The following is a 26795-nucleotide window of genomic DNA, read 5'->3' as shown; positions in this document are numbered from 1 at the left end:
TCTCTTGGTCATAACCATGGTCTAGGTGCCCATTAGCTATGTCCAGCTTGTAGACGAGGTAGAGCATTTGGTCCAGCTGGCCTATTATAGTGGGCTCATGCGTGTGATGCAAGCAAGGTGCAGTGAGAAGATGAGTTGTGCAACCTCCAACATACTTTGAGGGCCCTCAAAGTGGCAACGTGAATCCATGTGGGTTGCAATCACCTCCAAATTTGTACTCTCTCTACTGGTTGGCTATGTCCCAAGGTGCGCATCGTCTCTCTTACAAGGGATGCATAGGTGCGGCAAGGATCTTTTTTTAATAAATCGTGCTGATCGGATCGCGCGTTAGTGCAATGGTTAGAATGGAGTTTGAGAGTCCCCAAGTTGTGGGTTTGAATCTCCCGTGTACTTTGTGCCATCCTGCTTTTCATCCGAATGCCCACGTCAGCATTCAATGATTTTTTCCCAAGGCATGCCACTATATAAAGTTAGGGAAGGACTTTTGTGGTAGTTTGGCACGCTGTTTGGCAGCCATAGCCATGAGCTGTAGCTATCTGGTTCCATAGCCATTGAAGATCAAGACAGTAGAGGGAGAACGCGCCACACACCCACAACACATAATGATGATAGGGCGGCTGCAGGAGGAGGGGGATGCTGCTGTTGCTGCCCAAGCCGACCGTCTGAGCATGAGCCCAAATTGCTGGTATTTCTCTCGCGAGCACATTGAACAGTCGTCTCCTTCTAGAGAAGATGGCATCGACGCCGCGCACGAAGTCTTCCTCCGGAAGTCCTACTGCACCTTCCTGCAGAAGCTCGGCAGGCAGCTCAGAATGTAAGTGCCCTTCCTTTAATATTCATCGCCCTCCGTCCCTCCCTACGCCTGCCCTTATTGCTTAGAAATCAGAGGGATTTTTGCTATCACGTACCTTTTTTTCCTTCGTTTTCCTTAATTTCCCTTTGGTATTTCACACTCATTCCTTTTTTTTCCATTTTTTGGGATTTTCACCTATTAGATTCTTGCCGCTCTAACCGTAAATTTTCGTGTTTGGAGCTTGCCCTTTTACTCTTGACCCTGTTCTTTTTATTCACCTTTTGCTTTTTTCTTTTCCTTTTTCCTGGTTTTTAAATTCCCCCCTCTTGTTTTCAGGGACTTTGAGTGACATGGAAGAGCTATTTTTCCGGGTTTTGAAGTTTTTTCATTTACCTTCACAAGACTCTGATCTTTAATGCACTGTTCTGCTAGTTCTTACGTCTTATAGAACACTACCTCCTTTCTGCATGTTTGGCTGTTTTGGCAGATATTTTGGGTGCATTCTTGCCTTTGAAAAAGTTGTTATGCATGCATGGATGTGTAATTCTATGTATATATGTGTGTATTGATGCATGCATGTGTATTTATACTAATTATCAAGTAACCAAATGAACTTTCTCTAGTAATTGGGTACATTTCTTTTTGAATAGTGCATATATAACTGTTTTGGGAGTTCTTGTGGATGCATGCTTTCCTTTTGTTCTATGCTCATGTATGTGCATATGTACACGGCCATCTTGCCCTGCCCCCCCCCCCCCCCCTCCCACCCCCCAAAAAAACCCCCACAAAACCCCCAAAAATAAAAATAAAAATAAAAAAAATGCTGCATGTGTGCTGGCTGCCCAAACCCAAGGCAAACTGGTCGCTCGGCACTAGGCGTAACACAGATTGGCTGATGGTGATCTAAATGCTGATCTCAAGTACTGCACTAATCAGGGATTGCGCGAGTTCATGTTGAAGATCAGCCATGGCATGGGCGTGCATGTGACATCCCCTTCTGCTAAACTTGATGACGGGGTGGACACTCTGTCATTGTTCCTCCTTGGACTTCTACTGGCTTTGAATTGCTACTGACTTTGAATTTACTGACTCATAATTTTGTCTGAACTCCTGTACTCCTGTACTCCTAATCTCCACTTCCAAGTCTTTATGAAGAATTGAGCATCTATTCACTGTTGTCCCCATGCCTCCTTTCCTGTAACCTTGACAAAGCGTTGGGTCACCTACCGGAACTGATCATGCCTGTTGCTAGGCCTTTGGAAATGATCTGAGAGCTTAATGGGGTACTGTGTATGCGAACCTACCCTCAGCTTTGCCTGTTTGCAGACCACTCCATTTGCTACCTTGCTGCATCCTTTATGCTGGAACTGTGTACCTTCCTTGGGACATAGCTTAGTGGGCTGAGTCTGAATGCTCTGATACCAATGTTGCATGCGCAGAAGCCTTGTTGTATTGATCCACAGTCCTAAGCCTGCTTAAGAACATTGATGCTAATTAGCATGGTTAAGACAAAGGAGAGAGTATTTAATGTCAGGGTTTTCTTTTATTACTGAGTTACAAAAAGGTAACTTGATGCTTGTACATAATGTAGGGCTAATGGCCAGCCCCATAGGGGTGACTTAGGCCGCTTCTACATGCTTCTACTTGAGATGAATGAAAGAATGATGAACTAAATGACTTGCTTAATGCTGATTTATGAATTATGCTTATATATGTGTGTTAGACAGCAGTTGACCATCTTTCCAGGTGTTGGCCAGCATGTGTGGACAAAAAATGCTTGAAATAATATACTGTTTGCTGCGCCCACACCTGCTGTGACCTTGGCCGCCTGCATGCACAAGGCTGTTGCCATCTGACACAATGCTGCTATCAACCGACGGCCCCTTCATGCATTCCCATGTGGATGGTGATGATGTTGAATCTGATAATGATGCTGATCTGATGATGATGCTGATCTGATATTGATGTTAATGCTTCTGCTATTGATGGTGACCTAAATGCTTATCTTAATTGCAGTACTAATCAGGGATTAAGCCAATTCATGCTAAAGATTAGACGTGGCACGGGCGTGCACGTGACATTCCCTTTTGCTAAACTTGATGACGGGGTGGACACTCTGTCATCCTTCCTCCTTGGACTTCTATTGACCTTGAATTACTACTCACTTTCTACTGACGTTGACTTTATTGGTTGATATTTTTGTCTAAACACCTGTACTCTTGATCTCCACTTCCATGTGTTTATGAAGAACTGAGTATCTGTTCACTGCTGTCCCTTAACCTTGACATAGCGTCGGGTCGCCTACTGCAACTGATCATACCTGTTGCTAGGCCTTTGGAAATGATGTGAGAGCTTAATGAGGTACTAGGTATGCACACCTACCCTCAGGTGGTGAGACCACTCCATCTGCTACCCTACTGCAGCCTTTCTGCTAGAACTGTGCACCTTCCTTGGGACATAGCTTAGTGGGCTGAGCTTGTGTCACGACCTTGTGTTTTTCTATGGACAGTATGCAGGTGTGCACGGGGACATGGTGGACAGTGTGAATGGCATCGGTTTGGAAGTCAAAAAGGACTCAAGGTTTTATAAAGGTCCCTTTTTCACAACCCCATGTGGGGGGAGGGCACAAAAGATTTTAAAAGCCTTTAAAAACTTGATAATACCCTTTATGAAAGTAAACGTGGCCCATATCCTATTATTGGGGCCACGTGTGTGCTTTTTCTAAGAAGGGACTGGCGGGCTGCAGCTAGGTGCCTCTCTATTGAGGAAAATGTGGAGGGTTGAAGAGCAGGAGGCGGCGGGCTGGAGCTGCGGCGTATGCTCTCTCTCTCTCTCTCTCTCCAGTGTGTTGGCTGCATGCTGAGGGCTGATACAGGTTTTTGGAAGACTAGCGGGCAGTTTTGCAGGGGCGCATAGGGGCTGAACAGCAAAAAGCAGATGGCTGGATGCGCCTCTCTTTTCGTGGAAAAACAGTGGGACTGCACATGCGCCTAGGCTCTCTCTCTCTCTCTCTCTCATGCTTTTTGGAAGGTACTGTTGGCGGGCTGTGCTACAGAGAATACAAGCACAGCTGAATATCTTCTTACGCCTGCTTTTTGGGGAAAAAAGGCTAGTTGGTTGCTGTACTACAGAACTGAGACACATGCGCTGAACCTCTCTCTCTCTCCCTTTGGCTTTTGGAGGGCTGGCTGGTTGCTGTGCTGCAGTGTATATAGGCGCCTACTGAATTTCCCTTTCTCCTTGGCTTTTGGCAAGAGGTTGTCTGTCGGGCTGAATTGTTGTTTATACATACAGTGCTGAACACAAAAGCGTGGACTGAAAGAGAGCGTAGGGCTGGACATCAGGTTTACCCACAGGTGTTCTCTCTCTCTTGGCTGCAAAACAAGAGGCAGGATTGTTTATGGGCTGTTTTGCTTGGCTGCAAGTACACTGTGTACATGGGTTATTGGCTGCAAGTACAAGGTCACTTGGTTATGTTTCTTGGCATGGGAGCGATGCAAGCTTTCATGGGTGCATACCCATGGAGCAGATTGCTTTCTTCCTGCTTGGAAGGGATAGAGGGACCTGCAGTTTTGGGCAAACCTATGTAACATAGTTGTGGGGCAGAAATACAGCCAGACATATTTAGTAAGAGCTCTCCCTTTTGTTTGTGTGTTGTGTTGGCACGACATTTGAGTATGTGCCGAGAATGTTTTCGATTGGAAATAGGACATGGGTTTCATGCCGGGCCAAACCAGATGTTTCATGGGAAAATAGGTCACCCGATGCTTGCTGAAACAGGTCTTTGTTTCATATGGAAACATGTATTTGGGTTTCTCTAGGAGATAGGTCACATGCAGGCAGCGGTCACAGGAGTGGACACATGTTTGGTATAGCCTTGCTACTGATTGGACAGGGGTTCGGGAATCCATGACAGAGATGGTTAGTACCGTTGGAAGGTAGAGAGGGAGTGTACAGGTGTGTCTACTATATGGTATGTTGTGCTGTGATGCGAGTTCTCTTTTGGGAGACAGTTTGGGAGTCTTTTTTGTGATACAGAAGCACTGGATGTGTGCGGGTGTGATGTTGTTCATAGGGTGAGAGGCTATGGATGGTTGTGGCAGCCCTGATCATGGGAGAAAGCTTCTGTATACAAGACTCATGTGAAAGAGTCTTTTGATGTGAACAATGGTTGGATTTGTTTGTGGATGCCGAGTGGACAAGAAGCCATGATGCAGGGTCTTTGCAGGCTTCAGGAGTTCTATTGTGACGGTTGAGTTTCCAGCCTTATTGTAATCAAAGAAATACCGCAAGGGGCGCCACTGCGTTTTGGGGCCAATTGGTGTCCGTATACTGTTTACAGGAGCACTTTTCCTTTTCTTGGTTCTCAAAGGTGTTGAAGTGTTTTGTGTACAAGTTTGTTTTTGCACCACCCTTTGGTTTCGTTTGAAGACCAAGGCCGGTTCACAAGGTTCCGTTACTGGGACATCGTCGACTTTCTCAAGTAGGCCAGTCCGTGGTTGCTCTGGTTGGGACAATGGCCAACTTTCCTAAGGGGGGCGAGCTTGTGGTTGTCTCATGAGAGTCACATTAAAAGCTTCAACATGTGGAAAGTGAAAAGGAAGTGTAGGAGGCAGTGTAGGATTGTGTCTTTGCCTATATGAGGTGAAGAGCAAAGGTTGAAGATGAAGCTCAGGAGAAAAGACACCAAGGACAAGAAGTAGTTAGCCAGGAACAAGAAGCAGTTGAAGTGTTATGGTGCAAAAGATGGGTTGAAGGCTATGGCTTTTGACACTTTGTCACCGGTGGTATCTTCACGGAGGCTTCATGGGTTCGGATTCCGGAAGGCAGCTTCTTTCTATCTTTAGCAGTGGTGGTCTACTATGCTTCATTAGGGACTTGTGCTTACCACTTGGGTGGAGTGCAAGCATGCTTTGGGTGCCTAAGGATGTATCAGATGAGGCTCAGACGAAAGTGGAGGAACTTGATGAGGTTCTTATTCCCGAGCACATATTGGCACATAAGGAAAGAAAGGTACAAGGTAAAGTTTCTCGTCGCTATCTTGTGAAGTTCAAGAATTGTTCACCGATGGATGCGAAGTGGATGGAGGAGGGTGACTTAGCAGATTCACCTAAGGTATTGCAGCTTTATCTTGATGCCTTTGAGTTGGAGCCGACTCTTGCTACGGCTCATTCAGGTTCAGCAGAGTCGGGGTCTGGAGCATTGCTTGATGCTCAAGAGGGGGGTAGCACCTCCGCTCTCGTTACAGACAGGCTCAGTTGTTATCTAGGAGTCGCTTGGTGACATCTTTGTATTCACCCGAAGGTACTGGAGGCTAACAGTACATCTGCTTATGGGACTTCTATGATATTGTGTACTAGTCACATGAGATGGTACAGTTGGGTATGGTTCACAGTCGGCCGCACCATGAACTATAACTGCAACTATGGATGGTTTTTTTTTTTTGCCTTTGGAACTAAGGTATGACTGAGGAAGATTGGGACATTGATCTTTGTCATATGGTTCTGGCTGTTCTTGAACACAGAATCGGTCAATTGGATATTGAGATGATGCTATTTGTGGAGTTGGTCTCCTTTGGAATGGCATGGTTTGGTTGAACTCAAAGTCTGCGGTAACCTGAGCTAACACTTCGAGACTCTATGAAGGGCATAAGTCTTGCGAGCAGTCCTAGAGTTGGTTTGGTTCATGGATATATGGATCGAACTCTATTTGTGCATGTATGCATACACTTTTTGAGGTATTATTGTATTCTGGTGCCATTGGATCCTGGTACCCTTGAGAATACATTGGGAATACTCCGGATTGTGTCGTGTGAGGCATGTATGTTGTCACGTGACACCCATCAGGTGTACAAGTGGCATGGCATCATCAAGCATTAATTAGGACATTTAAGTATTATTTAGGCATATATCAGCATGAACATGTATATGGGGCTGTTTCAGCACCAACATCAGTACCTTAGTCTTCATGAGCATTGAGCATGTAAGGCATTTAGTTGCATAAGGTCGGGGCTGTTAGCACCAGCCGACAGCATGTTAGGACCAGCCGACAGCCATTTATGGCAGGTCGTGGGCATCTGGGAGCTGGCCGATAGCAGCAAGGTTGGCCGACCAGCATTATTCACACATATATAAGAAGCGCATCCATTCAGTCCATTATCTGAGATCAGCATCGCATTGATCATCCTCTCCTCAGCGTTTCCTTCTTAGGCAACAAGGAGAGCATCAGTTCATCATCAGTTCATCAGCGTTTCAGCATACAGACAGCATCGCATCAGTCCATCAGCGTTTCAGCATGCAGACCGCCTCAGACCGCATCAGTTCCAAGCTTCTCTTCAGCGTTTCCTTCCCAAGAGACAAGGGAAGTCAGTGAGACAACAGTTCATCCAGCAAATAGTCATCAAATCAGCATATTCAGCATATAGTTCATCATTCCTACCTCCTACATAGAGGGAAGCCGGCATCGAAGGGTGGACCTCAGCATTGGAGCAAGGAACAGTCATCATCAGCATTCAGCCCATCCCTCTCATCCCGAGAAGGATCTTCATCTAGGACAGCATCATAGATCTATTTAGATCTCATTGTAAACCCATTTATCTAATATAGCTACATTGCATTGCATTGACACTATTTGTCTATCTCTTAAGCATCATTAAGTGAAGTTTAGTTAGCCTAAGGTTGAGATTACTACGATCAATCCCTCACGTCACATATGTTGGTATGATACATCAGGCACTTTACTATGTTCATGGTGTACCACTAGTTGTGGCTCTTGTGGGATGGCCATAAGCAGAGTGGGTAAAGCATCAAGAGGGACATATGTGGAAAGTACTTAGTAGATGTATTGTTTGGATGCATTGAGTGCTTTCATATGCTCATGTTGTACCACTAGTCGTGGGTCCTACGGGATGCCCATGGGCGTAAGGCTTGTGAGCTGCCCTTAGATTGTTACTTTAGAGTAGGTAGAGCATCTTGAGGAGCATATTGTTTGCGAATGCATATGTGTGTCATATGTAGAATGATGCATGGTTTTGTTTTTGGCTAACACAGGTTACGTGTTTTCACTTGGTTTTAGACTTTTGCTGCAGGTTCTGAAGGAACAAGCAAGAGTTGTTTGTCACTTTGATGTGATGGCGTGGCCATATTGTGCATCACCCAGATGCACTTGAGGGCCATTGCTTTTGTCATATGGGGCATCTTTGCTCATAAGATGCCTTACTATGCCACCCATTGAGTGCAATCGAGGACGCTTGCTATTTTTCAAGAGGGGGGTATGTCATGACCTTGTGTTTTTCTCTGGACAGTATGCAGGTGTGCACGGGGACATGGTGGACAGTGTGAATGGCATCGGTTTGGAAGTCAAAAAGGACTCAAGGATTTATAAAGTTCCCTTTTTCACAACCCCATGTGGGGGGAGGGGACAAAATATTTTAAAAGCCTTTAAAAACTTGATAATACCCTTTATGAAAGTAAACGTGGCCCATATGCTATTATTGGGGCCACGTGTGCTTTTTCTAAGAAGGGACTGGCGGGTTGCAGCTAGGTGCCTCTCTTTTGAGGAAAATGCGGAGGGTTGAAGAGCAGGAGGAGGCGGGCTGGAGCTGCGGCGTATGCTCTCTCTCTCTCTCTCTCTCTCTCTCTCTCTCTAGTGACTGTCGGCTGCATGCTGAGGGCTGATACAGGTTTTTGGAAGACTGGCGGGCAGTTTTGCAGGGGCGCATAGGGACTGAACAGCAGAAAGCCGATGGCTGGATGCGCCTCTCTACTGGTGGAAAAACAGTGGGACTGCACATGAGCCTTGGTTTTTTCTCTCTTTCTGTCATGCTTTTTGGAAGGTACTGCTGGCGGGCTGCGCTACAGAGAATACAGGTGTAGCTGAATATCTTCTTACGCTTGCTTTTTGGGGAAAAAAGGCTAGTTGGCTGCTGTACTACAGAATTGAGACACAGGTGCTGAACCTTTCTTTCTCCCTTTGGCTTTTGGAGGGCTGGCTGGTTGCTGTGCTGCAGTGTATACAGGTGCCTAGTGAATTTCCCTCTCTTCTTGGCTTTTGGCAAGAGGTTGTCTGTCGGGCTGAACTGTTGTTTATACATACAGTGCGGGACACAGAAGTGTGGACTGAAAGAGAGTGTAGGGCTGGACATCAGGTTCACCCACCACAGGTGTTCTCTCTCTCTTGGCTGCAAAACAAGAGGGCAAGACTGTTTATGGGCTGTTTTGCCTGGCTGCAAGTACACTGTGTACATGGGTTATTGGTTGCAAGTACAAGGTCACTTGGTTATGTTTCTTGGCATGGGAGCGACGCAAACTTTCATGGGTGCATACCCATGGAGCAGATTGCTTTCTTCCTGCTTGGAAGGGACAGAGGGACCTGCAGTTTTGGGCAAACCTTTGTAACGTAGTTGTGGGGCAGAAATACAGCCAGACATATTTAGTAAGAGCTCTCTCTTTTGTTTGTGTTTTGTGTTGGCACGACATTTGAGTATGTGCTGAGAATGTTTTCAATTGGAAATAGGACATGGGTTTTATGCTGGGCCAGACCAGATGTTTCGTGGGAAAACAGGTCACCCGATGCTGAAACAGGTCTTTGTTTCATGTGGAAACATGTATTTGGGTTTCTCTAGGAGATAGGTCACATGCAGGCAGCGGTCACAAGAGTGGACACATGTTTGGTCTAGCCTTGCCATTGATTGGACAGGGTTTCAGGAATTCATGACAGAGATGGTTAGTACCCTTGGAAGGTAGAGAAGGGAGTGTACAGGTGTGTCTACTATATGGTATGTTGTGCTGTGATGCGAGTTCTCTTTTGGGAGACAGTTTGGGAGTCTTTTTTGTGATACAGAAGCACTGGATGTGTGAGGGTGTGATGCTGTTCATAGGGTGAGAGGCTATGGATGGTTGTGGCAGCCCTGATCATGGGAGAAAGCTTCTGTATACAAGACTCATGTGAAAGAGTCTTTTGATGTGAACAATGGTTGGATTTGTTTGTGGATGCCGAGTGGACAAGAAGCCATGATGCAGGGTCTTTGCAGGCTTCAGGAGTTCTACTGTGATGCTGAATTTCCAACCTTATTGTAATCAAAGCTCTCTTATAATCAATTAAAGAAATACCGCAAGGGGCGCCACTGCGTTTTGGGGCCAATCGGTGTCCGTATACTGTTTGCAGGAGCACTTTTCCTTTTCTTGGTTCTCAAAGGTGTTGAAGTGTTTTGTGTGCAAGTTTGTTTTTGCATCGCCCTTTGGTTTCGTCCGAAGACCAAGGCCGGTTCACAGCTTGAATGCTTTGATACTGATGTTGCATGCACGGAAACCTTGCTGTACTGATCCATAGTCCTAAGCTTGATTAAGAACATTGATGCTAATTAACATGGTTAAGACAGAGGAGAGAGAAGAAGAGAGAGTATTTAGTGTCAGGGTTTTCTTGTATTACTATGGTACAAAAAGTTAACTTGATGCTTGTACATGTTGTAGGGCTATGGTCAGCCCCATAGGGGTGACCTAGGTCCCTTCTACATGCTTCTACTTGAGATGAATGAAATAATGATGAACTAAATGACTTGCTTAATGTTGATTTATGAATTATGTTTATATATGTGTGTAAGACAGCAGTGGACCATCTTTCTAGCTGATGCTGGCTAGCATGTGTGGACAAAAATGTTTGAAATAATATACTGTTTGTTGTGCTTGTTGACTATGTTGCCCACACCTACTGTGACCTTGGCCGCCTGCATGCACGACAGGCCGTCAGCTGATAGGCTCTTTATGCATTTTCATGTGGATGGTGATGATGCTGAATCTGATAATGATGCTGATTCGATGATGATGTTGAGCTGATGATGATCCGATGATGATGCTGATTTGATATTGATGTTAATGCTTCTGCTACTGATGGTGACCTAAATGCTTATCTTAATTGCTGCACTTCAGGGATTAAGCCAGTTCATGTTGAAGATTAGCCATGGCCATAGTCACCAAAAACGGGAACGGAAACGCTTGAGGAATGGAAATGGGAAAACGAGTTTTTAGGGGTGGAAACTGTCACCAGCCTGGACATTTCCCAGTCTGAAAGGGATCTGGTGGACTCAAGGATGTTTAAATATTTGGAAAGTACAAGCTTTGGGAATGGGGGATTATCCTAGAATACAAAGGACCACACTCCTAAAATTTAGGAGAGTTGCTATTTTTGGCCCAACTCCGATGGAAATTCTGTTCGCGTCATTACATCTGGAATTGAGCAGATACTAAGAGTTGGCAAAGTGCCTATGACAGAATGTCTACCAGTTGGGATATTTTTAGAGGTAAAGATTATGGAAGGACCCATCTCTTAGATTGGGACATGTGGCAAGAAAGTGGACCAAAGTGAGACAAGTGGCCTGACACTTGTTAGAAAAAGGATCAAAGTGAGACAAGTGGCCTCACACTTGTCATTGCAGCTATTGTGTGGCCTCCACTTGTCATCGTAACCTTCTCTTGCCATTTTAGCTCATGGGAGGCCCAAATCTATAAATTGGAGCCCTCTCTCTTCATTAATGGAGGCTCTCTTGCTCCACACTAGCCTCTACCACCGTTACAGGTTGCCCTAATGATGGCTACTCTCTTTCTCTCTCACTTGAAGGCTGCCCATGAAGAATACTGGCTGTTGGGGACTGTTTTGGAGGCTTCCATCGCGAAGAAATACTGAAGGCAAGGGTATTTAATCATTTATTATGATTTCTAGCCATTGTACTTGTTATACCAGCATTTGTACTTGTTGTACAAGCTGTACCAGCCCTTGTACTGGCTGTACCAGCTTCTGTGCTTGTTATACCACCCATTGTACCGGCTGTACCAGCTTTTGTACTTGCTGTACCTGCTGTACCAACCACCGTACCAGTTGTACCAGCCACTGTACTTGTTGTACCAGCCCTTGTACTGGCTTGTACTTATTGTACCACCCATTGTATCGGCTGTACCAGCTTTTGTACTTGTTGTACCTACTGGACCAGCCACCGTACCGACTGTACCAACCATTGTACCTGCTGTACCGGCTGAATGGAGAGTTGTACTTACTGTACCCTCTTTATTGCATGAAGACCTGTGGTTTTTGGGGAAGAATCAGTACCCACACGGAGGTATATGGATTATATTGTTGGCTCAACATTTCTACAGCCTATGTTCCGGCTTGGTTGCCTCGTGTTGGGCTGTGTTATGGCATTTGTATAGGGATAATCCGGCATCTCCCGTGGGGAGAGTAAGGCCCTCAAAGCTTGTACATGATATTATTCTCCTTGGGTAATAAAATACTCCAAGGGGGGGGGGGTGGGGGTCGGCCCATTCCGGCCTCTATGCGGTGTCACACGTGCAAGCTCCATTTTCAGCATTTGTGGATGTTTTGTCCAGCTTTATGTTTTATGCAAAGTGATGATGGATATGTGTTAAGGCTGTGGCCATGTTTAAATGTTTTAATATGCATTGATGGTATCAACAAGTGTGTCAAAGGCCCTAGTCCCCCGGGCACCCGCCCGATGAGTTACATTGGTATCAGAGCATAGGCTTTCTTGGAAGCGGAGGCTTCCTTCTATCAATAAGGAAGAGAAAAGATCTCAAGTGGGGACCACACTTAACATCATTGCTGTTAAGCATGGCCAGTCGCTTCATAGCTTATGAAGCAAGAGCATGAGCAGTAGACAGCTTGTTGATCTAAGGATTTATGAATTCACAGAATTTTATCGTGGAAGTGTGAAGTTGGCTTTATGTGCACACATTTAGCACTCTTTCCATATGGATATTGTGGATTATATTATCAAGCTTACAGGCAAGCTATATGGAGATATATCTCAGGATATCTTAAGGATATGGTGATGAGATAATTCTTTTGGCTTCATGACCAACCTGGCAAAGAAAACCTAAGTATACTTTGAGTTTGCAAAGTTAGTGCTTTTGCTATGAAGTGTTTTTGATGTTCACTAACCCTTGTATAGCTATGCAAGGAGAAAGGTGTTATTGTTTGCCTTGAGATGGTTTCAGGGAAACATTGTTTATGGCTCCCTTTAATGGGATGAATTCTTTTCATGGCTCCCTTTATTGGGATGGATTATATCCATGGAGATTTCTTTCTTGGACGAGATTTATATAGATATTGGGCTTCACAAGCAATTTCTATCGACGAATCTGTCCAAGTTTATAGAGAAGAAATCTTTGGATATCTCATGGATATGATGCTTTTATGGATAAAGTCCACCTCTACTCCAAGGTGTGTGGATAGCACGGAGTATGTGGTAAGAGTTATGGTATACAGGTCTATGGATTCCTGGACTTCTTTTCTAGGGATTTGGATCCATCATCAGGTTTATGGATTATGTTTATGGCTCCCTTTTATTGGGATGGATTATTCTTTTTGGCTCCCTTTATTTGGGATGCATTGGACTTATGAAACTCATGGTTCACATACCTTGTGTAGTGTTCTCTTGTCCTACGTGCTCTCTTGAAGATTGTTTCTACCATGTGTGGGTGGAACAATAGAGAGCAGATGGAAGGGAACATCGGCACTTGAGAGGGTAGTGTGAGTTGGTGGCCGAAATGCCTATAAACTATGTGTAGCAGAAATGCGTATGGAACACCAGGTTATCTATGCCTGCGAGTGATTGTTTTCAGGACTCCTTGTTTAGCCGCCCTGTGTAGTATTTCTCTTGTCCTAAGTGCTCTTCAAGATGTTGCTACCTTGCTTGGTAGAACAGAGCCAATGGTAGAGAATATGGGCACTGAAGTCGGGCCGGGCATCAAGGCAGCTCCTTGGTGATCTACATCGTCATACCATTGTTTTCTAAATGCTGAATTTCATATGCATTGGCATGAAGGATTTGGCAATGGATGCTTGAATTTCTCTAATAGTAATACAATTTACTCAAGGGAGGGGTCGGCCGTTCCGGCTCATTGTGTGTCTCTTGTAAGCCCACCTCTCATCCAAGGTCTGTGGTTAGAGTACCAACATGGAGTGCAAGTGGTAAAGTGGACATGATACTTGGTTGGCATGGGACTTATGTCTATGCCAAGGGTCATGTGGACCGATGCCTTATTGGCAGGAGACTTATTTTGTCTCGCCCATTTACTTGGGACATGATTATGATATCTGGACTTATGGGACTGTTTTAGTCTCGCCCATTTATTTTGGGACGTGATTTTGATATTGGTATTATGGAGACTTATTTAGTCTCGCCCATTTCTTTGGGACATGGATTCTTCAGTTATATTGGATTTTTGAGACTGTCTCGTCTCGCCCAATCGATGGGACATGATTATATCTTGAATATATGGCTTGAAGCTTAAAGTTGCGGACAACTTTTAAGAAGTTGGGGAGGATGTCACCAGCTTGGACATTTCCCAGTCTGAAAGGGATCTGGTGGACTCAAGGATGTTTAAATATTTGGAAAGTACAAGCTTTGGGAATGGGGGATTATCCTAGAATACAAAGGACCACACTCCTAAAATTTAGGAGAGTTGCTATTTTTGGCCCGACTCCGATGGAAATTCTGTTCGCGTCATTACATCTGGAATTGAGCAGATACTAAGAGTTGGCAAAGTGCCTATGACAGAATGTCTACCAGTTGGGATATTTTTAGAGGTAAAGATTATGGAAGGACCCATCTCTTAGATTGGGACATGTGGCAAGAAAGTGGACCAAAGTGAGACAAGTGGCCTGACACTTGTTAGAAAAAGGATCAAAGTGAGACAAGTGGCCTCACACTTGTCATTTCAGCTATTGTGTGGCCTCCACTTGTCATCGTAACCTTCTCTTGCCATTTTAGCTCATGGGAGGCCCAAATCTATAAATTGGAGCCCTCTCTCTTCATTAATGGAGGCTCTCTTGCTCCACACTAGCCTCTACCACCGTTACAGGTTGCCCTAATGATGGCTACTCTCTTTCTCTCTCACTTGAAGGTTGCCCATGAAGAATACCGGCTGTTGGGGACTGTTTTGGAGGCTTCCATCGCGAAGAAATACTGAAGGCAAGGGTATTTAATCATTTATTATGATTTCTAGCCATTGTACTTGTTGTACCAGCATTTGTACTTGTTGTACAAGCTGTACCAGCCCTTGTACTGGCTGTACCAGCTTCTGTACTTGCTATACCACCCATTGTACCGGCTGTACCAGCTTCTGTACTTGCTGTACCTGCCACCGTACCAGCTGTACCAGCCACTGTACTTGCTATACCAGTCCTTGTACTGGCTTGTACTTGCTGTACCACCCATTGTATCGGCTGTACCAGCTTTTGTACTTGTTGTACTTGCTGTACCTACTGGACCAGCCACCGCACCGATTGTACCAACCATTGTACCTGCTGTACCGGCTGAATGGAGAGTTGTACTTGCTGTACCCTCTTTATTGCATGAAGACCCGTGGTTTTTGGGGAAGAATCAGTACCCACATGGAGGTATATGGATTATATTGTTGGCTCAGCATTTCTACAGCCTATGTTCCGGCTTGGTTGCCTCGTGTTGGGCTGTGTTATGGCATTTGTATAGGGATAATCCGGCATCTCCTGTGGGGAGAGTAAGGCCCTCAAAGCTTGTACATGATATTATTCTCCTTGGGTAATAAAATACTCCAAGGGGGGGGGTCGGCCCATTCCGGCCTCTATGCGGTGTCACACGTGCAAGCTCCATTTTCAGCATTTGTGGATGTTTTGTCCAGCTTTATGTTTTATGCAAAGTGATGATGGATATGTGTTAAGGCTGTGGCCATGTTTAAATGTTTTAATATGCATTGATGGTATCAACAAGTGTGTCAAAGGCCCTAGTCCCCCGAGCACCCGCCGCGAGTTTCAGAAACAGCTATTTCCTGTGACAATATCACTTGGGAAATGATAAACGGCCATGGAAACGGATGGGGTCCTGAAACAGAGAAACGCGTTTCTAGGGACTGAAACGACGTTTCCTATGACTTATGGCCATGGCACGAGCGTGCATGTGACAGAGCCTGAATGCTGTGATACTAATGTTGCATGCGGGGAAGCCTTGTTGTACATATCCATAGCCCTAAGCTTGATTATGAACACTGAATGACTTCTATGATAAATTGAATGAATGAATGAATGAATGTGTGTGTGTGTGCGCGCGCGCGCACGCAAGGAAGCTAGTCGGCCAGCTCTACTGGACAAATAATAATGATGTTTTCCTGACTTCAATATTGCACTTTTGTCTCCTTTTTTGTTGGCCTTCACTTGGCTGTTGTCGACAGGCTTCATAGGTTCCCATACTGGCTACTACTATTGCCAATAGGGTCCCATGTTGGTTATGTTACTGAAGATGATGATGTTGATGCCAATAATGATGATGATGTGTTGTGGATGATGATGCTAATGATCTGATACTGATGCTAGTGATGTTAATTTTGTGATGTTGCTAATGATACTCTAAATGTTGACTTAGATCAGGGATTAAGGTTGTTCATGCAGAGGATTAGTCATGGCACGGCCGTGCATGTGACAGTCTGCAAGGCAACAAGGACACAGCGGTGGATCAACAGGAACCATAGTCACAAGAAATGTTTCGAGGTTCTTTTCGTTTCGAGGTTTTTGGGGTTTTGTTTTGAAAGGTTTTGTCCCTCGGCTAAGAATTCACGAGGTTTCGAAAAATCAATATTTTTATTAATTCTTAAATATTAAAAAAACTTATAAAAGCTACCTAAAAGCATAGTGTAATGATAAAAAAACAAGTAAAACATAAACTTCAAAACATAAGATACATATTACACTTCAAAACATAAGATACATATTACATTTCATCATTCATAAAGACATGAGTCATCATTCAAACCAACTCAAAACTGTCACATAAATCCATGTCAAGACTCAATAGCCATGTCAACTCTGTCGACATGATACACCATACATCATACATGGTCGATCAAAGTAGTGAATAGATAGTAAAATCTAGATACATGACATGAATCCATGTTAAAAAAAAGATCAAAAAAGTAAATGTAAAGTGTCTCATGTGGCAATGCCACATGAGACACTTTACGCAATGTCACATGAAAGTCAACATGCTAGCCTCTAGGAGCCTAGAAGCTAGTCCTCTCTGGACTCTCCCTCCTCCGAACCATCAATGTCCGAGGTATGAGTACTATCTTTCTGCTCTTCACATGAAGAATTTCAGCATGGCTTTCATGAGTATCTTCATGATAAGAGGGGGAATGTAACGGGACATCTTCTCTTTAGATGGTTGTACAATAGAAGAGGGCAACTTGAAGGTAGAGGGTGCATGCTTCAGCTTCTACTTCTTAAAACGAGAGAAGGGCCGCTCATGCTTGGTGGTATCACAACAAATGATTCCCAATCTACTTGAGGCTCCATGGTGTGATGGCACGTTTTCTCCTATGTGGTTGGGGTGAGCAAAGTTGGCTTATTTCATGGCGCATATGAGACCTAGGGGTCTTCCTTCCTCTCTTGGTTTAGGAGCAAGACATTGGGGATTCTTTTACTTGAGGTTTCCATCTCCATCGAAGATCATTACATCATTAGCAATCAAGTAAGAAAGAGCCAATTCCTTTGGCTTTGTTGCTAGCTCTTCCCCATGTCCTTCAAATGCAAACTTTCTCCGGGGGGAGAGCAGCCCCATGGACTCAGCTTTCATCACTTGTAGCACATCAAGATCTTCTTGGTCGATCTTCAATTGCTTGTTTTCCTCTTCAAGAGCGGCAAGTTGTTTTCCTCTTTGCCATAACCCCTTGTTTTCAGCAGCAGGGTGTTGATCTTGAGCAATCTCCTTGCCTTTGAGTAGATGAAGAGCTTGGTCTCTATGGGTAGAAGGGCAGCCTGGCCATTGTTGTTAACGGCACTAATAGTAATGATTCTTCCAACATAGTAGGAAGGAAGCCTCAACTTTGATACCAATGAAACCCGCAGTGGGAATCTTGGAACCAATTTACCATTAAGGTGATTAAGAAAATCTGATTAAGCATACCACCATTCACAATAACATGAAATCCGGAAAATGAAATACACCACTCTAGGGATGGAATGGACCCCTCCGCCCCTCCCCCTTCCTTCTCTTCCTTCCTAGATAATATTGTATTAATAAGGAGTTCTTGCAAATAGAAGCTCTAAGCTTAGACGTTAGAAGCCAAATTTCCAAGTACACATGAGGTATGAAAACATCTTGAACAAAAACTTATTGTCAGTGTAGGCGTCACCAAGAGTTTATCAGTGTAGATGTCAAAGAGTTCCTCTATAAGGGTATGGCAACCCTCAACTAGGACATTCCGGATTCTTCTAAGACTCTTCAAGGATCCCTAAGTGTGGCAACCCTTCTTCCAATTCCAATGGCCCCTATAATCCCAACTCTGATGAAGGAGCTTGGTGTCGGAACAATGAAGTGCTCATTCCGCAATCCCAACACGAACACATATATGGTGAGATGAGCAATGAACTCCTTGGCCTTCGTGTGGGAAGATAGTGACTCCAAGAATGATCTTTAAACCGTTTGTTGAAGAAGTTGATTTCCAAGGTCTTATTCCTTAAGGTGCTTCCTCCTTCCAAAGCTTTAAGAGAAACATTTGTAATTTGTGAGAAAGCATTCAGGAGTTGTAAGCTATTGACCATGTGCATGGCTTCCTTTTCCCAATTGGCTCTCTAACTCCAACGTGCCGCCATACTCCTAGGGCTCGAGCTTTAGAGTTGATGGGGATTCAAGGTTGAGCCTTATTAAAGGATAAGCAAAGCAGAATCTTCATTATAATGAACAAAATGGCAAACTGTAATGTTCTGCGTGAGAGAGAGAAAGAAAGAAAGATATATAAACGTCTACGAGAGGCCAAAGTCGGCCTATGAGACAAAAAATAATACAACTGTGTTCTTCCGGTCATCGGAAGAAAAGAAAGAAAAGAAAAAGTGTGCATGTGTTTGGATACAACTGTGAATCATCATGCATCAGTGGAGCCCATATACAAACAATATAAGGGAGAGAGAGAGAGAGGGAGAGGGAGAGGGAGAGGGAGAGAGAGAGAGAGAGACGTTTTGGCTCGTAACATTCAATTGTTTTTTTTTTTCAGGCCACAAGTCACAATAGCTACAGCGATATTGTTTTGCCACCGCTTCTTTCTACGACAATCTCACGCAAAAAGCGATAGATATGTGAGTACTTTTAACACTAATCATTAATGCTCTTGCTCATATGCTTTACCACTCCAATTTTGTGTCAAGCTATCGTGCATGCTTTTGGTGTTGGTTTTTGTTTTTTTGACCAAATGACGTCCTTGCTCATTATTGAGCCTTCCTCTCTTTTTTTGTTTTTGGGCCCTGTCCACACGTGGGAGATGTAATCCATACATGTGCTTTCAGTTCTATGTAGAATCCGGGTGTGTTTTGGCTGTCAGCCCAATAGCTGTTGCTGATGTGCTCTATGTGATTTACTGTATTTTCCTCTTAGAGGAGGAAATAGATTAATGTCTAGGTGTAAAATATCGAGTGTGTTGTTGAGTTGGAGATAAATTCACATGTACAATAGGTCAAAATGGCATACAAAATAAGAATAGAAGTTCATTTAATTAGTTTTGTTGCCTTGTCAACACTGTGGCTGTAGCTGGTGTGTGCGCGATTTGTAGGTGATTGAGGTTGGCTGGGCTCCACCTTCCCCTCCTCCGCCCCAAAATAAAGGGAAAAAAAAAAAAACCCTGGAAGAGCAGATACAGCTCTCCATTCAGCCGGTATAGCCCTCCATTCAACCGGTTCAGCAAGTACATGGGTTGGTACAGCAGGTACAACCCTCAAATCAGCTGGTACAGCCCTCCGATCAGCTGGTATAACCCTCCATTCAGTCGGTCCATTTGTCATAGGTACTTTGGAAACTCTTGGTATTTGCTCAATCCTAGACGTAATGATGCGAACAGAATTTCCATCGGGGGTCAGGTCAAAAATTGCAACTCTCCTAAATTTGAGGAGTGTGATCCTTTGTATTCCGGGATTATCTCCCATTCCCAAAGCTTGTACTTTCCAAATATTTAGAGGTCATGGAGTCCACCAGACCCCTCTCATATGTGGAAATGTCGAGGCTGGTGGCAAAATGGTATTGACTTATCCTTCTTTTTCATGAGTAGAATTGGTGCACCGAAGGGACTCTTACTGGGACGAATATGACCTTTGTTCAAGAGCTTCGTTAATTGATGTTGAATTTCTTGTGGTTAAGTAAAAGATAGTCGATATGGAGCACGAGCCGGTGGCAAATTGCTAGAAAGTAGATCAATTGGACGATTCGTTGGTCATCGAGCAGGTAAATCTAGGGATAACTCCATTGGAAAAAGATTCAAATGTGGGGTAAAGGAGGGTTGAGCCAAATATGCCTCTTATATACATCATGAAGGGGTTGGTCGGCTAGCATAAAAACCCGTGACTGAGGACAAAGTCCACGACTAGGAAAAATGCCTGATGAAAAGTGGGAAAAATACCCAAAAATATTTGATAAATATGCTGAATAAAAGGGGGCATAAAAGGGATCAAACGGGGTCGGAGATGATTGTTTCAACACCTCCTCTCAGCTCCAGCACGGTGGTTCGACTCCCATACGGTAAGGAGCTGATCAATAGTATCTTGAGGAAGAGGTTTGTTGAAGAGATCAGCTAGGTTGTTCTAAGAAGGACAATACTCCAGAGAAATGATGCTATTAGCGACGAGCTCACAAACAAAGTGAAAACGAACCTCAATGTCACATGCATCCCACACTTGGATGCGACGTGGACATATTTGTACAACAGGTGTAAGACCTGGAGTGGAAATTGGAGCCCTAGTCTGGGATGAGTCAGCCAGGGTTCCACTCTAAGCGTCCAAGGTCAGGTGTACAATGTCAAGCCTTCATGCAAGGACCTCTAGCACTCTGAATCTAGCCGCATGCAAAAAATGTGTGAGAGAAGATGAAGCTAAAATAAACCTAGCTTGGCATACCATGTTTAACCACCCAACCATTATATATACCAGTGTTACATGCGGAAGCTTTGAGAGTCTACTTTCAGCCCTAAACACTGTCTAGAACATGCTGATGCAAAACGCATACATAAGGGAGAGTAGAGAGAGAGAGAGAGAGAGCTGGAAATTCAGTATTTCATATGGTACAAAAAGGTACATAATTCGTTGCAGCCATGGGTTACCTTGAAAAGGTAGTAAAATACCTAAACAAACTCCTAGCTCTATGACCCAGCCAACAAGGGGCTGAATGATCAAAACGATGAGCAATTATGCCTATTTATAGGCCTGAAAGTGACCATGTGAACTGGCTGATTGCTGGTCGGCTAGCTCCTGGACATAAATAATCATATGCTCCAGCCAATTGGATCCTCCACTTCTGTGTACTGGCCGACAGCACCCATGTCCTCTATTTGTCCACTCTCCTTGCCAAAACAGCAACCAATGCTCCAATTCTGTGTCTCTAGTGAGTCTTTATCACATTGCCTCCATTAGCCCTGAGATTTGCATGTACATTTGTGTGTACATGACATCCCCCTCTGCTAAACTTGATGACGGGATTCCAATCTGCTTCTTGGATGACTGTCATCATTCCATTCCATTTCCGAAGTCCTTCTGTCATCCTTCCAGCTCTGGCAACCTTTTCATTGAATGCCCAATCCGGTCCCAAATCCACTCTAACTCTGAATAAGATCTATGCCTCTGTTCCATCCAGTCCCCATTCCGTTCCTGCCCTGTCTCTGAACACTGTCTTGGTCTTCATTCATGAGAAATGAATCTGGCACTCTCACTCCACTCCTTGGAGGATCATCCTCCCTTGGAACCGTTGCCCGAAAGCCTTTCCTGGATTACAGGACTGCCATCCCCTTTGGGCTTTGTGGACCACCACCACCCACCCTCCTGGGAGTTCTTCCCGGTCTTGTGTTCCTTGCCTTGGGTCTCGTACTTGTGCACTTTCTTGTACCTTGGATCCGTACACCTTCATATAGGACTGAATCAGTGTTTAGCCTTGCTGAGCCAGATGCTTTGATACCAATGTTACATGCGGAAGCTCTGAGAGTCTACTTTCAGCCCTAAACACTGTCTAGAACATGCTGATGCAAAACGCATACATAAGGGAGAGTAGAGAGAGAGAGAGAGAGAGCTGGAAATTCAGTATTTCATATGGTACAAAAAGGTACATAATTCGTTGCAGCCATGGGTTACCTTGAAAAGGTAGTAAAATACCTAAACAAACTCCTAGCTCTATGACCCAGCCAACAAGGGGCTGAATGATCAAAACGATGAGCAATTATGCCTATTTATAGGCCTGAAAGTGACCATGTGAACTGGCTGATTGCTGGTCGGCTAGCTCCTGGACATAAATAATCATATGCTCCAGCCAATTGGATCCTCCACTTCTGTGTACTGGCCGACAGCACCCATGTCCTCTATTTGTCCACTCTCCTTGCCAAAACAGCAACCAATGCTCCAATTCTGTGTCTCTAGTGAGTCTTTATCACATTGCCTCCATTAGCCCTGAGATTTGCATGTACATTTGTGTGTACATGACATCCCCCTCTGCTAAACTTGATGACGGGATTCCAATCTGCTTCTTGGATGACTGTCATCATTCCATTCCATTTCCGAAGTCCTTCTGTCATCCTTCCAGCTCTGGCAACCTTTTCATTGAATGCCCAATCCGGTCCCAAATCCACTCTAACTCTGAATAAGATCTATGCCTCTGTTCCATCCAGTCCCCATTCCGTTCCTGCCCTGTCTCTGAACACTGTCTTGGTCTTCATTCATGAGAAATGAATCTGGCACTCTCACTCCACTCCTTGGAGGATCATCCTCCCTTGGAACCGTTGCCCGAAAGCCTTTCCTGGCTTACAGGACTGCCATCCCCTTTGGGCTTTGTGGACCACCACCACCCACCCTCCTGGGAGTTCTTCCCGGTCTTGTGTTCCTTGCCTTGGGTCTCGTACTTGTGCACTTTCCTATACCTTGGATCCGTACAGCTTCATATAGGACTGAATCAGTGTTTAGCCTTGCTGAGCTTGATGCTCTGATACCAATGTTACATGCGGAAGCTGTGAGAGTCTTCTTTCAGCCCTAAACTCCATCTAGAACATGCTGATGCAAAATGCATATATAAGGGAGAGTAGAGAGAGAGAGAGAGAGCTGGAAATTCAATATTTCATATGGTAAAAAAAGGTACATAATTCCTTGCAGCCATGGGCTGCCTTGAAAAGGTAGTAAAATACCTAAACAAACTCCTAGCTCTATGACCCAGCCAACAAGGGGCTGAATGATCAAAACGATGAGCAATTATGCCTATTTATAGGCCTGAAAGTGACCATGTGAACTGGCTGATTGCTGGTCGGCTAGCTGCTGGACGTAAATAATCATATGCTCCAGCCAACTGGATCCTCCACTTCTGTGTACTGGCCGATAGCACCCATGTCCTCTATTTGTCCACTCTCCTTGCCAAAACAGCCAACCAATGCTCCAATTCTGTGTCTCTAGTGAGTCTTTATCACATTGCCTCCATTAGCCCTGAGATTTGCATGTACATTTGTGTGTACATGACATCCCCCTCTGCTAAACTTGATGACGGGATTCCAATCTGCTTCTTGGATGACTGTCATCATTTCATTCCATTTCCGAAGTCCTTCTGTCATCCTTCCAGCTCTGGCAACCTTTTCATTGAATGCCCAATCCGGTCCCAAATCCACTCTAACTCTGAATAAGATCTATGCCTCTGTTCCATCCAGTCCCCATTCCGTTCCTGCCCTGTCTCTGAACACAGTCTTGGTCTTCATTCATGAGAAATGAATCTGGCACTCTCACTCCACTCCTTGGAGGATCATCCTCCCTTGGAACCGTTGCCCGAAAGCCTTTCCTGGCTTACAGGACTGCCATCCCCTTTGGGCTTTGTGGACCACCACCACCCACCCTCCTGGGAGTTCTTCCCGGTCTTGTGTTCCTTGCCTTGGGTCTCGTACTTGTGCACTTTCCTATACCTTGGATCCGTACACCTTCATATAGGACTGAATCAGTGTTTAGCCTTGCTGAGCCTGATGCTCTGATACCAATGTTACATGCGGAAGCTGTGAGAGTCTTCTTTCAGCCCTAAACTCCATCTAGAACATGCTGATGCAAAATGCATATATAAGGGAGAGTAGAGAGAGAGAGAGAGAGCTGGAAATTCAATATTTCATATGGTACAAAAAGGTACATAATTCCTTGCAGCCATGGGCTGCCTTGAAAAGGTAGTAAAATACCTAAACAAACTCCTAGCTCTATGACCCAGCCAACAAGGGGCTGAATGATCAAAACGATGAGCAATTATGCCTATTTATAGGCCTGAAAGTGACCATGTGAACTGGCCAACTGCTGATCGGCCAGCTCCTGGACATAAATATATGCTGCAGCTGATTGGATCCTCCACTTCTGTGTACTGGCCGACAGCACCCATGTCCTCTATTTGTCCACTCTCCTTGCCAAAATAGCAACCAATGCTCCAATTCTATGTCTCTAGTGAGTCTTTATCATGTTGCCTCCAGGTTTAGCCCTAAGATTAGCATGTACATGTGTGTGCACATGACAACCAGTGACCCTAGGTGTCCAGTGTGTACCTTACCGGTCACACACCATACTCACGTGCCCCCTGTCCCCCCCGGCTGGTACTCCCATGCTACACATCGCTGGGTCTTTGGCCTACAACCGTCACCTACGAAGGTTACCCGCTCAGACTTATTAATATAAGCGGTGATGTGTAATAGTATGCCGCCATTGGTTTTCCCACGCAATGCTTGTATGTCCCACACATTACTTGTTGGGGTAAAGGCGTTATGCCCACCCTTATAGTGTGTACAAGCCCATAAGTTATAGTACATAGTACACTTAGTACTTTTAATGTACTAAGTGCACTATGTGTACTAGTGCAATATACATGTGTGATAGGGGAGTCACACACTCATGCTTTTCATGAGTTGACTTATCCCCACAACTCTCACTCTCTCTCTCTCCCTTGCTTCTCTGTGTATGTCTCCCATGAATGAACTCTAACCCTAATTCAGGTTTCTCCCCATCAACTGGTATCAGAGCTGGAGCTGGAGCAGACCCGTCCTCTCTGTTTGATCGAGCAAAGAAACCTCTGTTAGCTGAGTGCTGGGCGTGAACGAAGGCAGCAGCAAAGCAAACGCTTCTGCCAGGTGCTCGTTTCTCAACTGGTCGCAAGGCAAAGCGCCTACATCAACTGGTCGCAAGGTAACTGGAGATGTCAGGCGCCTACATCAACTGGTCGCAAGGCAAAGCGCATAAGCGCTGGGCGTATAGGCGCTAGGCGAGTGAAGCGAACAGCAGCCAGGCGGAGCGTAGTCGGGCGAACACACAACGCGTGTAGCGCAAGCGGCGAAGGCAGCAATACGTGAGCGTAGTCGGACGACTTGACACAAGGCGTGTAGCGTCGGCTGGTCCAATAGCGAGCGAAGGCACCAGCGCTTGGCGAAGGTGTTGGCGCTGGGCGTAGAAGGCACATAGGATTGCTGGCCCTTCAGCGTAAGAGGCGAAGCGTGAGATGTGTTGTGGCATCAACATTCGCAGCAAGGCCTGGCTGAGGCAGCACACGACCATACTCAGGCCTGGCTGTAGCGTGGCTGGGGCAGCCACTTCTGCATCTGAGCGTGGCAGCTGGTAGGCAGGCGAGCATAGAAGAACGCCGTGCATTCAGCTGGTGATCTAAATCTGCAGCGCAGCCAACTCCATCAACACAAGCAGAATCAGTTTTGCCTCCCCCTTTCTGCATCAGTTTCCTGCAACAAAATTCAGAAATCAAGGTATTTGCCTCAATTTTTTTTTGGGGATTTGCAATTGAGCAGGTGCAATCATTAATTGAGCGAATACAGGCGCCGAATTGCTCAATTTTTGAGCAAAATTGGCAAAATTGGGTGACATTGGTCACAATCAGGATCAATTTGCAGGAAATTGGTCAAATCAGGATCAATTTGCAGGAAATTGGATGTCGAAATTTGGGGCTTTTGATGTAATTGTGCAATTAAGCACTCATACATGCTGTATGATGTGAAAAATCGCACATTTGGGCAAAATTGCAGCAAATTGCAGTGCAAATCAAGGGGCTTTTGTGCCGATTTGGTTGATTTGCATGCAGGCAATCGCATTTGATGCTGTGGATAATGTGTTGATGCCTTACAAGCACTCAATGTGCCTGTAAATCAAGGGGCTTTCATGTATTTGATGTATATGTGGCCAGGGGGAAGCATCGTGAACACTCTGGATGCCTTCATGTGCGTCAATGTACCATGCATGATCAGAAATTGATCTCAAATCAAGGGGCTTTTCAAGTTTGTATGCTTGTTGAGCTTGGCAAAGCAGCAGGCAAGACATTTATGCCTTGAATCCTCAGAAATCAGCTTGCAGTCAAGGGGCTTTTGCCCAATTTCTGTTCGGAACTGTTGTATGCAGTATACAGGACTGTAAAAGTCTGATTTTCACTCATTTGGACAGCCAGGAGAGCATTTATTGCTACTGTACCTGCTGGTACAGATTTGGTACAGATTTGTACATGTTTTGGCATGGCTGTACACTGTTTTGAGTGATCAAAAGGTTCAAATTCAGCTGCTGAAATTGCCGGTACAGGTTTGGTACATCATTGGTGAGCACTTGGTACTGCTGTACAGTACTTTGGAAGGGCAAAAGAGCACATTTAAGGTGCTGTCCAAAATCTGCAGCAACCAGATTTTGGTGTTTTTCATCACAAAAAGTGGGAGAAAAGTTGCATTCTTGCTTCCGCAGTGGGAGATAAAGCTTGGGAGAACATTTGTGAGCACTTTGTGTGCTTTGGGTGCAGTGTTTGCACATTTGCAGGGAGTCAGGCATTGACAGGTTGCATTTTGCTATGGCAACCACAGGTGAGAGCTCTTCATTGCTTCACATCAAGAAGCTGGAAGGCTCACATAATTATGATATTTGGCAAACCCAGTGCTACAATGTGTTGCTTCAGAAAAAGCAGCACAAGCCTATCAAAGAAAGGGGTGTGATGCCCGCTTCTCTTACAGCTGAA

General features: G+C 44.9%; 1 protein-coding gene across 2 annotated transcripts in view; it reads left to right on the top strand.

The window, feature by feature from the left end:
* Positions 1-474: 474 nt before the first annotated feature.
* The window catches only part of LOC147620180 (uncharacterized), a 41765-nt gene continuing 15444 nt past the window's right edge, over positions 475-26795 (top strand). The window contains exons 1-3 of one of the 2 annotated variants that reach the window (XM_086772376.1): positions 798-814; positions 16208-16327; positions 18826-18907. Coding sequence is in view for 1 of the 2 variants with exons in the window: in XM_086772375.1 (XP_086628501.1) it covers positions 603-814; positions 18826-18907 (294 nt within the window). In the remaining variant the exon portion in view is untranslated. Of the gene's footprint in view, positions 815-16207; positions 16328-18825; positions 18908-26795 lie in introns of both variants that reach the window. The other variant, XM_086772375.1, reaches the window with a different exon arrangement.

The sequence above is a fragment of the Cibotium barometz genome, chromosome 32 (assembly GCF_041138505.1).
Source record: "Cibotium barometz isolate CiBa-2024 chromosome 32, ASM4113850v1, whole genome shotgun sequence".
Classification (NCBI taxonomy): Eukaryota; Viridiplantae; Streptophyta; class Polypodiopsida; order Cyatheales; family Cibotiaceae; genus Cibotium; species Cibotium barometz.
This window is presented reverse-complemented; position numbering and strand designations above follow the sequence as displayed.